The following is a 13,600-nucleotide window of genomic DNA, read 5'->3' as shown; positions in this document are numbered from 1 at the left end:
TGTATGAACGGGAAACTGAGTCACGCCTGCCAAGGTGCCAAGGCTAGTCAATGGCAGAAACAAGATTCAGACCCGAAGCTCTGTGGAGGCCCCTCCCTGTAAGACTGAACTCTGCACTTCCATGCTGTGCAGCCATCCAATAGGCATTTATGATGTGTACAAACAGCGCCCCAGCCCCACGCCTGTGATTGCAGCCTTGCTCCTACATGTGGGCTCCCATCTGCAGTTGGCACACCCAAGTGTGCTCGAGGGTCTTTGCCTGCCGTCCCTCAGTGCCCCTCACCCCCAGAGCCTGGGAACAGTCGCCCCAGGAGGAGGGGTGGGGTGGGAACAATATAGGGAAAGAACAGGGAGGAGCCCCCCAGAGGAAACCCCACTCCTCCAACGCAGCTCCAGTGTGGCTGTGACACCCAGCACCCTTGGGCAGAGGAGGCAGCCCTCAGCCCGATGTCACTGTGGGTCATTCTGGGTCTCTGGAGGCAGTCCTGGTGGAAGTGGGTCCCTGGAATTTGCAAAGCTGTTTGTCACGAGATGCACACGTCCAGTATGTGTGGACTGCACTACCCCGGGGGCAGGGGTCAAAGGCTGGTCTCTGAGGTCCCTCCTTGCAGAATTGCAGGACCCCACTTCCTCCAAATAAACCACCTGCACCCTTCCCTTGCCTCCCCCACCGCAGGGCTGAGCACCGCTAGGATCAGAACCTAGCAGAGAGGCCCATGGACGAGAGCTAGGAGCTGAGGGCCGCGGGGACTGACTTGGTGGAGGTTCGAGAGGGGCCTCGGGGGACAGGGCTGTGCGGAAGTCAGGGAACGCCTGCCTGGCGCCTCTGGATCCCCTGCTTCCTAGAAAAGGGGAGCTGGGGTCCCGTGCAGAGGAGGGATCCCTGGGACGCCCAGCAACCTGCCAGATGGCAGGTGTGCCCGAGGACGCCATCTGCCCCCAAGTCTGAGACCAGGACGTGGCTGGAGCAGGCACACTGGTGCCTGCCTTCCCCACGGCCGGGCCTCGGGCTCCACTCCAGGACTGCAGAAGCAAACAAAGATCACCATAATCATTTTAAAAAAAGGTTGCAGAAGACACAGGAGTCCAAGGATGGACCCGGGGTGGAGGGGGTGCCGCCGTGTCCCCTTAGCCACTCTGGACAAAGCCTGGGTGCTTCCCTGCACCCCAACAGCTCCACTGTCCCTCTCACAGGCAAGACTCGGGAACCCTCTGGGTGGGTGGGAAGGACCAGGGCCCCCGCCTGCTCCCCACCTCCTCCTGACCCGGGCCCAGCCGGGCCTGCGTGGCCAGCCCACTGGAGGTGTCTGTGTGCCCAGGGCAGCGGAGGGCACTGGCCCCGGCTGTGTGCGCTTTGATTCCTGAGTATGTCTTGAGCCCCTACTGTGGGCCAAGGCCTGTGTCATCGGCGGGAAAATGAGGGAAGAACCATACAGGGGCTCTGGTCTGCCAGCGTGGGCCTCTGTGCAATGGCACCGTGGGCAGACGGTGTCCCCGCTGAGGCCGCAAGGCTCCGACACCCCGTGACTTCACAGAAACACGTCCTTGCCAACAGAAGGACGATGAGGTCACTAGGTGGACCCTGAACCCAGCGTGGCTGGTATCCTCGTAAGGGAAATTGGGCTGGGTGTGGCCCGATGGTTAGTGCTTGCCTGGCATGTGGGAGGCCCGGGGTCCACCCCAGCACTGCCAAGAAAGGGGGGGTGTGGACAGAGTGGACCCAGAGGCCAAGACAGGCAGAGGCAAGTGGACAGGCTGCACAGGGAGAAGACGGCCACCACAGCCAGGCAGTGCCTGAGGCCACCAGACACGGGAGGCCTGGCACAGTCTCCCCACGCCTTGACCTTGGACATCTGGCTCTGGAGCTGAGCGAGAATAAATGGCCGGTGTGGATGCCGCCCAGCCTGTGCACAGGATGCTCACGCAGTGGGCGTGGTGCGTTTGTGTGTCCGTGCCCGCCTGCAGGCCTGAGTTCCGGGTGTGCGCTGTCCCCATGGGGTGGCCACCATGCCCAGAGCTCAGAGGCGCAGGCAGCCTTGGCGGTCAGCCTGGGCAGGCTGCAGGGGTGGCACCTCTGCCCCTCCGGCTGGGAGGTAGGAGGGTCTGGGTGTCGTCAGGCACCCGCTGACCAGAAGTGCCCATGGCCAGGGCTCTCCCCCGGACCTGGTGTGCTCCGAGTGGCTGCACAAGTCCCGATTCCCCGGGTCGCTGGCCAGCAGCTGTCCCCAGGGACAGCCAGCATTCTTGGAGACCCCACCATCCTCAGTGCTTGACGGATTTAAATTAGTTTAATGCTTACGACCTCCAGGATATGGGCTCAAAGATCAGTGTCCCCACTGCACAGGTCAGGGTGCTGAGCCCCAGGACGGAGCGGGGCTCCCCTGCCTGCTCAGGGTCAGGTGCTCCCAGCTGGGGGTGTCGCTGGACATGGCCAGCATCCAGCACTCTGAAGGTCAACGTGTGTCCCTTAGGGACAGAACAGCCTGTCCTGGAGCCGGGACACGGAGGGCCGTCAGTGTGCGGTGCTCCCCTGGTGAGGCACTGGAGTCTGTGCCTCGTGCGCTTATGCGGCACCTCCCCACATGTGGGGACCGTCTCCCACCCGCAGCCATCTGCCGCCTGGCACAGAAGGTGGCGGGAAGCAGTGAGAGGCCCTGACCTGTCCTGGCAGGTGGAAGGGGTGCCCAGCAGGGCAGGTGGCGGGGCTCACAGAGTCAGGGTGCCCTGTCTGGGGGGCTTCCTGGAGGAGGGGTATCTGAGAGAGAAAGAGGTGCCCAGGCGTTCGCTCAGGCAAAGGCGGGGAAGGTGTGTTCTCCAGCAATGCTGCCCAGGTCCAGGCATGTGGACGCCCGCAGGCAGCCCTCGCCGACCAGGCATCCAGTGCCTGACCCCTGCTGCAGCAGGGAAGGGCCTCCAGCCCTGGGCAGGTGCCGGAGCAGACAGGCCAGGCAGCCTTGGCGCCCCCGTAGGAGGTGTCCGGGACAGGGGCAGGACGTGGATCCCAGGCACGGGGCTGCTCCTGGGGAGGGGCCCCCTTTGGGGTGACAGAATGGTCGGGAGTTGGGGTGGAGGCTGCACACACTGAGCGCACCAGGTCGCATCTCAGCACCGTGTGCTGTCCCGCAGCCCGCCTGCACACGTGTGTGGACAAGAGGCCACTGGGTACAGCCACACAGGAGTCCAGTTTTGCATCCCACAGGTCTTGGCTCCTCGTTCAACTGCTGTGCAGTCACTGTGCCTCTCTGAACCTGTGTTTCTTGTAGGGACAAAGCAGAAACTAACAGCGCCTACCTTGCGAAGTCATCGCAGGGCTGAGATGGCAGGGGCACGCTCGCCTGGGAGGCCACCTCCGTGAGATTTCTCTCCACATCTCCTCATGCTCCTGTCTCACACCCAGCCCAGCCTGTCCCCTGTCCAGGCCTGTGTATGTGCTGCGTGCCTCATGACATGTCCACGAGGCCACCCTCCTGCCTGGAGAGGGGGTTCCGGGGAAAAAACTCCAAGCCCAGACACAGCAGAGGCACCGGTGGGGAGTCCCTGTGTTGACGCATTTGTACACACTCACGTGACCATGTGTCCATGCACACAGCATGGGTGTGTGCACATGCTTATTTGCGGGATCCTGTGCTCAAGGGAGGCTGGGTCCCTCTGACACACGTGCAAAGTGAGCTCAGACAGGCTGAGTTACTTGCCCAAGGGAAACGGGTGAAGCTGGAATTGGAACCCTCTGGCTGGAAGCCAGCGGCGGACAGTGCGGGGTGCGTGTGGAGGTGCGAGCAGGCCGTGGTACGCCTTTAAGTGTGCAGGGTGGGCGGAGCGTGCATGCGTGTGCCTCACACCCGTCTGCCTGCCACCTTCGGCTGACACTGCCAAGCATGTCCTGCTCGTGGTCCAAAGCACACACACACAGCACTCTGGCACCCTGTCCCGAGGCGGGAGCCCAGGTCAGGACTGGACCTCGGTGACCCGTGGCAAACTCTCCCTGACCCAGAGCGAGCAGGAGCCAGGGTGGAAGCCAGGCTGGCCGGCCAGACAGCTCGAGGAGCTGGCCAGGCTGTGGCCACTCCACTTCAGTGTCCTCTGGGAAATGGACATCTTCCTCCCAGGGCCTGTCAAGTTTAAAAGGGTTTCTGGGGACACCCAGGGAGGGGTGAAGACACACACTGTTACTGACTCAGGGACCAGCCACATCTGGGTTGGGTCGGCGACCTGGGGACTCGGGGAGGATGACGGTGACTGTGTGGTAGTAGTAAGGAGAGACCTCGCCCAGCGGGGTCTCCTCTGCCGCTGTGGATGGGGCAGTGGAGAGGTGGGCTTTGGGGGCCTGAAGTCAGGGGTCTCCTTTCAGGCAGTTGCGCCTCTGAGCTTCAACTTCCGTGTCCACAATGTGGTCAAAGAAAACATCAGAACTTGAAAACAAGACAGGATCAGAAGAGAGCGAGAGCCAGCCCCCCAGGCACCAGGAAAACCCAGCTATCCGCACCCTGTCCTGATTTTTAACTTTGAGATTTTGCTCGCCATAGATTTTTTTTTTTTTTTTTTTTTGCCTTCACTGAATTTTTAAATCTTGTCTGGAAACGCTCATCTTGCCACCAAAGGCCAGCCGCTCCTGCCTCATGCAGCGCTGCCAATTCACAGGCAGCTGGCAGAGGCTGAGGATGCTTCTGGAGACCCCGGGGATGCAGCGGGCACGCTGGCACACTGATGCTGGTCTGCCTTCATGATGGAAGGATAGTGGGAGGCGTGGAAAGGCTGAAGCTCACAGAAGAACGTGGATTTCACTTTTCTTATCCCCATTTTTCAGAGGGGAAGACCAGGGCACTGAGAGGTTGCTCCTGGCTGAGCGTCCCACCAGGGGGCCCAGGCATCCTAGTGTCACTGGGGTCCTGAGGCCTGGGTCACATCAGACAGGAGGCCCAGGGGTGAGAGGGTCAGAGGTCACACGGCCCTTGTCCAAGGCCGCGTCGGGAAGGAAACAGCGGGTTCCATGGCCACAGGTGGAGCCAGCAGGGCCGGCCAGCCCGGCCTGCTGGGAGGGGCGGAGCTTGGGGCCCCTGACCCTCATCCTCTGGTCCTCCCGGAGAGGCCGCGGGTCTTCCCCTCTCCACCCCAATCCTTCCCCCTGCTCCCTCTCCCCAGGTCCCCTCCCCTGCCCGCAGCTGCTGAAGGCTCACTGCATTTGCCCTCCCCCAGCCCCTGCGGGTTCCCTTCCGCCTCGCCGGCAGGCGCCTCCGCCCCTGCGCCGCTCCCACGCCCGCCCCCGCCCTGGCACCCTCCGTGCCGCGCTCCCCGCTCCCTGCGCCGGGACTTCCCCCTCCTCCCCGCGGGGCTCCCCGGCCCGTGACTCCTGGGGACCGCCGGGGCTTTCCTCGGCGCCCACGCGCGCTCGGTGGAAAGGTCGCGGCCTGCGGGCCGCCCGCCCCCGCCGCCCTGCCCGCGCGCGCCCACCTGCAGACGCGGGCGCGAGGACTGAGGCCGGGGCGGGGGAGGCGCCGCGCTGCACCCGGGAGAGCCGGGAGGCGGCTTGCAGTTTCGGTTCAGAGGCAAAACGCAGCCCGGTGCCAAGCCCAGCGGGGCCGGGAGGCCGACTTCCTGGGGTATTTTTCTGCTTGTTGATTTTAGTTTGTTTGGGAAAAGAAAAAAATTTTTTCTTTACTGCAACTTAGAGGCCACCCTCCGGGGAAGACGGCCTGGCTGGGTGGGTGGGGGTAGGGGGCGCTCCCAGAGACAAAAAGGTCGCTCCGGGCCGCCTCGCTGTGTGATCCCTGGTGCCTCGTGACCTCTCTGGACCTTGGGTTGCGGTGGTGGCTGGGCAGCCAGGGGTTGCAGCCAGGCACGCCCCCCGCCGCCCCCAGGGTGCGTCAGTATGTGCCCAGAGCTTGGGGTTGGCTCCAGTGCGGCCGGTAACAGCGGTGGCACGGCGGCCAGGTTTCGTAATAAACCGGTCTCTTAATTGCTACAGGGCAGGAGAAGGGGAAAAAAAAGAGGCAAAGATTTGTTGGAGTTGGGTGGTGGCGCCTGCTGCAGAGAGAAGAGGCACTGTTTTTGCAAAGGAGCCTGGAGCTGCTAATAGGGACTTAAGTAACACTTCCTGGTGAGCTGGGAGGGGGCCGCAGGGGTGCCGCTGGAGCTGGCAGCCAGCGAGGGAGGCGGGGTCTTCCTTCGCAGAAGCTGAAAATACACCAGAACCCAGAGGCTTCAGAAATTTATTGCAAGGCCATCATAGTAGAAATAAAAATATGTCTGTAAGCATCCCTCTCTCAGTGGTTGAGTAACAAGTGCAAGTAACAAAATAAATTGTCTCTGTCTTTGCAAACTGGGAGGTCAAGGGCACAGAGCGGCATCAGCCCTAGCTCCCGCGAGGGGTGTGGGCCCTCAGTCCTCCAAGTCACGTTTTGCAGATGTCAGCCGCAGTCTCAAGGAGGGTGAAGAACAGTAAGCCTCACCCCGACCCTGCGGCGTGGAGTCAGAGCCTCCATGATACGGGAGGTAGCAGCTGCCCGCCAGCTTCTGCTCAGGAGGCCTGGGCTCCAGTCTCCTCTCCTGCTTTCCCGGGTCCCTGTCCTCTCCTCTTTCTCGGCTGCCTCTGGCGCTGCTCCTGGATCGCCGCCGAGGGTGGCCACACTCCCCTCTCCTGGTCCTCAGTCTCAGTGACTCTGCCCCCGATGGTCTCATGGGTTGGGTTGTTCTGGGGGTTTGTTCTGGGGGGGAGGGTCAAATATGTTTTATTTTTTTATTTGGCAGCAACTCAACAGGTCCTGATGCTGGGAAGGCCCTCAGCGTTCCTGGAGAGAGATATAGGGGACCCACTGGTTATTGCCCCGGCTCTCTTCGCAGTAACTGGCTACCTCCACCAAGCCGTGGCTCTTCCAGGCGTCTGTGTGAGGGTTCTGTGGGAGGAAAGAGGAGGGTTTAGTGGGAGCCCCAGGAGTAGGTGGGGAGACTCCCTCTCCTGGGGCCCCTTTGGGGAAAACAGGCTGGCTCAAAATAGCTGCCTGGGTGACAAGGCTAGGGGCAGGGCTGCCCACGGGACATGCCGAGCATGGCTGAGCACTGAGCTGGTGCAGGACTGGTCAGCCTGACTTTGTTGACAAACATGGGCCAGGTGCCCTGTGGGGTGGGGCAGAGACCCAGCTCACCGTGACCAGGAGGCAGTGCAGGTCCCGGGCTTCAGTGGTGCCCTGCACCTCAGTGGGCTCTCCCAGAAGCTGTGCTAGCCGCTGCATGCCGGACACCCTCATAATGTCAATGTCATTGTCACAGCAAAAGGACTGGATGAGGGTGAAGTGGATTTGCAGGGCGATGTCGTCCTCTTCCTCCTCATCGATAGCCAGGAGACACAGGACCACACTGTCAGGGTCCCTGAGGGAGTGGAAGAGAGAGCAGCGGATCAGGTGAGGATCATAGAAAGGCCACCAAGCACAAGGAGTTTGCAAGAGCAAAGAGGTACTGCAGGATGCAGAGATCAGCATCTGCATGCTGATGGGGGTGAGAGGCTAATGGCTCAAAGTAATGAGGAGACAGGGCGGTTCAAAGGGAGGGGCGTTTGCAAACGATACTGACATGTCAGGATGCTGCAGCCCCTTTGCCCCCACAGAGCAGAGACACCCTGGATCCATGGGGGAGGGGGCACTCGCTAAGTCCCAGCCCCGCGCAAGAGAGGGGCATAGAGAACCCGCAAAGCAGAGCGGCGCCCCCACCGCACCCAGTCCAGGAAGGGGGTCTGACTCACACATTCATCAGCTTGGCTGACTCGTACACCCCCACCGTCAGGCGGTCCTGGCGCTGCGCGGCCACCAGCAGCTCCTCCACCGCGGCAGTCACGGTCTGCATCCTGAAGCCAGGGGAGACGGGAGTCAGGGCCGGGTGGACCACCGAGCGCCACGGCGCGGCCCATCCCTCAGGCGGCGGGGGCCCCAGCTACTTACTTCTGAGCCGCGTTGTCGCACGCCACGAGCTCTTCCAGCGTCATGTTGCAATTATAATCCACAGTGGACGCAACCCCACGACAATTCCCAAGGAGAAATTGCAAAACCCGAGCCAGAGCGCCAAAACCTTCCCACGGAGCCGGAACTGTCCAAGATCTTCGGGAAGCAACAAGATTCCCCCAGTAAAAACGGACGAAGACAGCAAAAAGTCCTCAGCGAAACTAATCCACGGAGCTCAAGACGCTCGCTCGCGTACCCTAACTCGGCGATCTGAGCCCGCGGCCACCGGCGCCGCCTTTTTATAGACTTGTAAGGAAGGGGCGTGGCCTCGGTGAAACTACTAATCCCTCCTATTGGCGAAAAAACAAAGGCCAGAGCAGCAAGCACTGCGGTTGGCCGCCGCCCGGGAGGGGGCGGAGCGCCGCGCTAGAATGCCCCACGTGGGGAGAGAGCCCGGAGGAGGGAGCGGGGCGGGGGACCGAGTGCCAGAAAAGAAAAAAACAGAAGTTTTCTCCTGATTTCCCGGCAGCCGCGCCGCGGTTCGGGGCGCGCGCGGGATTTCCAGCGCGCGAGGCTGCCTGGACTTTCGCGGGCCGGGGGGTGGGCAGGGGGAACCTGGAATCCCCTCCTCGTCCCCGGAGAGTCCCTGCCCGAGGCTTTTCCAAGCTGGTCTGGGGGACTGCCTGGGGAGGGCGCTCAGTCTGCACACTGATCCCTCCCAGGAGGTCATGAGGTGGGTCTCTCCCGGCCGTGGGTACCCCACACCCAGGGCGACTTGACTTCTCTGGGGAACACAGCACCGACCTCTTTGGTTGGAATGTGCATTATATAAAAAAGGGGGCGTGCAATAAGCTCTCAGTAAGTTTGGTGGGTCTCAAGAGGCCTCTTCGAGACTACAACAGCGAGGGCTGCAAAGGCAACCTCTGGGTCCCCACCTGTCCCTTAAGAATGAATGCACACCGCACACCGGCTTCATGGGGCAGGAGGAAGCATTAAGTGTACACAGCGTTCAATAAATGTCATCTGGAGGTCGCGGTAGGCATCTGGAAGTCCCCAAATGCAGGGCCTGCGACGCCCCTGAGCACCCTGGAGAAGAGACCGGGCGCCCCCTCCGCAGCCCGGGCAAGTTTCAGGGTGGGGTGCGCGCGGGAGACGCAGGTGGTGCGGCCTGGAGGCGCTGTGCTGGCCCGTCCCGCCCCCTGCCGGCCGCCCGCGGTCCACCCCCTGACCGCGTCCGCCCGCCCGCCTGTGAGGAGAAACCGGGCCGGGGAAAAGGCCGGGGGAGGGCGGTTCTGGTTTGCGCTGCACGCCGCCGACGGGGACCTGGCCGCAGTGGTGATGGTCAGTTTTGTTTCCTCGCTCCCCGGCGGGCGCAGACACGCATGGAGGGCGTAGCGGGTACCGGGAGCCCCCTCCCTGTATCGTGGGTTATTTATTTAATCGGGGCTGGGAAGCTGGGGCTGCTTCTTATGCAAAAGGGAAACCGAGGCCTGGAGAGGCTGTCACTGCCCAGTCGGAGCCATCGGCGTGGGCCAGGCACTGCACGAGCTCGGCGGGCAGATCCGCGTGGGACTGTCTCCCACGGCCCATCGGGGGCTCCCGGTGACTCACATCTGCGTCCCCTCCCCCGCCAGCCTCCGGCCTGGCCTCGGCCCGGCGGCTCCGTTCCCCCGGCTGGGCGGCCGGCGGGTCCAGCTGACGCATCGCGCCGCCTCTGCGCCGCCCACCGCGGGGGCGCGAAATGTCCCCGGCGCTGCGAGGCGCGGCGGCGCCACCTGGTGACCGCCGTGGTCCCTGCGCCCGCAGCGCCGGAAGAGGCGGGGCGGGGTGAGGGAGGTGAGGGCCCTGCAGGACTCGGCGTGTGGCGCGCGCATTTCCTCTTTTATAGATGCAATATTTAAAAAATCAAACACATGAACTATTGCCTGGGAATATTTATTAATACTATTGTCATTATGGTAAAATATGCGTAAGAACATTCGTGATTGCGACTATTTCGAAGGGTACGATGCATACCAAAAACACGGCCCAATGTTGTGTGACCATCATCACCAACTGTACCCACGGAGTTTTTCTCCAGGGTGCTGGGGCTTGAACCCAGGGCCTCGTGCACGTGGGCAAGTGCTCTCCCACCTGTGTGCTTTTCCATCGTGCCTTGCAGACCCATTACAGAAAATCGCTCAGACTCTCTCCCCGGTCCCTGGCACCCTCTACCCGCCTGTCCTTCTGCGAGCGTGAAGCTGCCTGTTCCGGGTCCCCTGGAGCGGAATCTCGGTGTGTCTTCTGTGTCTGGCGTGTTTCTCCAGCACAGTCCTCGAGGCTCACCCGTGTTGGAGCATGTGCCAGCATATCCTTCCTGCTCCAGGCTGAGTGGCCTGGCTCCAACCTCTGCAAGGACCGTCCTGCACGGAAACGGGCTTCGGCCTATGGTGGACACCTGCTTTGCCAATAAAGTTTTATTAGAGCCAGGGCTGGGCATGAGGGCAATGCAAACCAGGCACTTGTCTTGGGCACAGAAGTCAGGGATGGACAAGCCTGGTCACCACGGTGTGACCCGTGTGTGTGCTGAGGACTGAACTTGGGCGCTCTTGGAGCCGAGCACCGACCCCACCACTGAGCCACCCCTGGCCCGATCGTGACTTCTGAACATTCTGCATGACAGTGTGATCTCAGGATTGAGTTTTCCACAGCCCCTTAGATTTTTCACCCTAGTCTGCCCTGAAAATGCCCCTGGGTGCCCCCAGGAGCAGGGCCCTGTCTTTCCAGGAACCCAAAGCCCACCCCCTACCGGAGTGGGAGTCCTGCAGTGGAGACCCTGCCTCCGAAATGGAGACGCTCGGCCACTTTTACAATCAATCACGCGTGGGCCTTGAGGACAGGAGGACAGGAATGACAGGGCTCCGCAGGCCCGCGGGGGCCTGGTGTGATCCTCTGGGTTTTGCAGTGGGGTAGAGGCTGGGGCAGAATTCTGCTATCTAAGTCTCAGAGACCTTCCTCCCCAGGGAGCTTCCCAGGTACTCCGAACACTCCGGATCCCAGGTCAGGGCTGCAGAAAGGGAGCTGGTGTCAGGGGAGGGAGGCTGTGGGCACCGAGGGCCAGTGCAGCCGGGGGGCCAGCTGTGCAGGACACACAGGGCTTTCCTGGTGCACCCAGAAATGGCATGGGGGTGCAGGGGCCGCTGGGAGGAAGGCTGGCCTGGGGTGAGATGGCCTGGGGTTTCAAGAAGCTCCGGAGAAGGAATACGGGGTCAGGCGTGGCTCAGGGGTAGAGCACTGGCCGAGCTCGGGCCAGGCCCTGGCCTCCACGCCTGGCAAGGCGCAAAGAAAACCCGCGTGTCGGGTTAGATAGTCATTGTCATGGCCGAGTTTTGTAGTGCCACCTTGGCGTTTTGCCTGATTCTCGGGCCCCTGCCTGTGCCACCCCAGCAAACCCTGATGCACACGGGGGTGGGGGCGGTGCTCCTATTGGACAAGCAAGGAGGTGGCCACCTGCTGCAGGGCGGCAGAGGGGTGCAGAGGAGGAGGCCCTCTGACCTCAGGAAGCGTCCTGTCTGGCTGTCTCCCCAGATTCAACCCGGGGTCCCTGGAGAGAGGCTGAGGTGTAGGCAAAGCCAGAGGGTGAGTCTCAGGATGGGACCAGTGTCCTTCTGAGAAGAGGGTCTGAGACCAGAGTTTGCTGGCCCTCCACCTTGTGAGGACACACCAGAAGGCCATCAGTCAGGGGGAGCCCTCTGTGGGCACCAGGCTGGCGGGCACTTCATCTCGGGCTTCTGGCCTGCAGAACCATGCGTGGGAAGGAATTCCTGTGTCTGCAGTTTATAGGGTCGCCTTACCAGGACAGGACAGCAGGGTGAGGAAGGCGGGCCACAGAGCCCAGGTGGGACGCGGCAGGGGCGGGGGCTGCCCGGGCTTGAATCCCAGCTTCCCTTCAGACCGGCTGTGTGGACTTGGGCACACTGCTGGCCCTTTCTGTGCCTCTGCTTGCCCCTCTACAAAATGGAAATCGGAACCTGCTCTGGGATGAGCTGGACCTTCTGGGCAGGCCGCGAGTCCCTCCGTCCTTGCTGGGGGGCTCTCTGGGAGAGGGTGCCATCTGACCTGCAGATGCTGTGTGGGGGCGTGACGCCCAGGACAGCAGAGACAGTGTGCGCAGACCGGCCCCGGAGCCGGCAGTGAGTGGCCAGTCGGTGGCCAGTGCACCCTGGAGCTGAAGGTGAGTGCAGGAGGTGAGGCAGCCTGGCCGGCACCCTGAGTGGACAGGACACCGAGTGCCCTTGCACAGCTGGACTCAGAGACTGGCTTCCTTCTGGTGTCCAGCCTGTGGTCTTCAAGGCCCGGGCCACCCTGCCACCCTGCTGGGGTCCTCCCTGCTGCCCCATCACTGCTCCCACCTCCCTGTCTGAGGAGCTCATTCTCTGAATTTGCAAGACAAAGAATTTAGGCATCCTTGTGTCTCAGGTGGGGTAGTGGTGTGGGGGGGCACACGGCTACTTCAGAAGGGTGTCAGGTGGCTCCTCTGAGAAGGTGACCTCCGAGCTGAGACCTGAGTGGCCTGAGAAAGCCAGGTTTGAGAGGCTGTGTGGGAAGTGCACTCCAGGCTGAGGGCCCAGCTGAGCAAAGGCCCTGGGGCAGGAGGAGCCTGGTATGTTGTGTTGGAGACCCAGTGAGGAGCCCCGTGCCCTGGAGCAGAGGGAAGTGGGTGGGAGAAGGAGGGGGACGGGATGGAAGGCCAGGCTTGGGGGCTGCAGGGCAGGTCTGGATGGGCCTCTGGGTGTGGCCAGGAAGCCGCTGGCCAGTCTGAGGTAGGGAAAGGGCAGGCTGTGACATCATGTTTTTTGCACAAATGAACGAGACGAGATTCCTGTCCCCAAGGAGAGGTTTCCGGGTGGGGGTGACTCATCCTGTGAAGGTCCAGACGTTTGTAAGACAGGAAGGGCTGGGAGGAGGTGGGAGCGGCAGGCCAGGTGGTGGGGTGGCTGACAAGGCCGGGGTGCTGGAGGGCTGAGACCCACTTACAGGGCAGGGTGGGGGGACAGAGGACAGGAGGTTGGGCCAGAGCCCACTGGGGCAGCGGCTGGGCAAGGCTGTGCTGGAGGTCATCTGCACTGTGAGACGTCTATAAGATCCCTCCCACCTCCACCCCTCATGGGCTGTGTGTCCTGGAGTTGGTGACTTAACCTCTCTGAACTCCCTCTTTGCATGGGAAAGTCAGGTTGTGGAAAGGCTTACTCAAAATGATGCTTTGAGAATGACTTTGGCATGGAAGGTGTCCCATACACCCTTCCCTCTGTGGCTACCTGAAGTCACCCATCCCTCCCTGGACACCCTTAAAGCCGCCCCCCACGTCTGGTTCTCCCTGCCACACCGACAATTTCCAACGTCGTGCCACGTGCCTGGGTCCCTCCTCCACTCACCCTCCAAAACTAAAGCACCACTGGAAACCCTCCGGATGTGTCCTCGGTGTCCCGGCCCGTGTCCTCGCTCCTCCCAGGGGCCTTCCGTCCCGCCCCGCCCTCGCACCCTGGCCGCCTGCTCTCTGCACACTGCGTGTGGGTGCGGAGCAAGCTGCCCTTTCTTACCGCAGAGCGCCACCAGCACACTCGGCGCTCTGCAGAGCGTCCTAGTGACTGCTGAGGTCCCGCCAGCAGGGCGGCTCCCCCGCGGCCTCTGCT

General features: G+C 62.2%; 1 protein-coding gene across 2 annotated transcripts; it reads right to left on the bottom strand.

The window, feature by feature from the left end:
- Positions 1–6,192: 6,192 nt before the first annotated feature.
- On the bottom strand, positions 6,193–8,190 carry Gadd45b (growth arrest and DNA damage inducible beta). 2 transcript variants are annotated; one of them, XM_047531325.1, is made up of 4 exons: positions 7,929–8,190; positions 7,733–7,834; positions 7,140–7,362; positions 6,193–6,890 (listed from the first exon to the last, which is right to left on the bottom strand). In XM_047531325.1, the coding sequence occupies exons 1-4, from the start codon at positions 7,970–7,972 to the stop codon at positions 6,777–6,779; spliced, it is 483 nt and encodes a 160-aa protein (XP_047387281.1). In that variant the 5' UTR covers positions 7,973–8,190; the 3' UTR covers positions 6,193–6,776. The 2 variants fall into 2 exon arrangements, with proteins under 2 accessions (XP_047387281.1, XP_047387282.1); XM_047531326.1 differs by having other exon boundaries at positions 6,193–6,701.
- Positions 8,191–13,600: the final 5,410 nt, after the last annotated feature.

The sequence above is a fragment of the Sciurus carolinensis genome, chromosome 17 (genome assembly GCF_902686445.1).
Source record: "Sciurus carolinensis chromosome 17, mSciCar1.2, whole genome shotgun sequence".
NCBI classification, from domain to species: Eukaryota; Metazoa; Chordata; class Mammalia; order Rodentia; family Sciuridae; genus Sciurus; species Sciurus carolinensis.
This window is presented reverse-complemented; position numbering and strand designations above follow the sequence as displayed.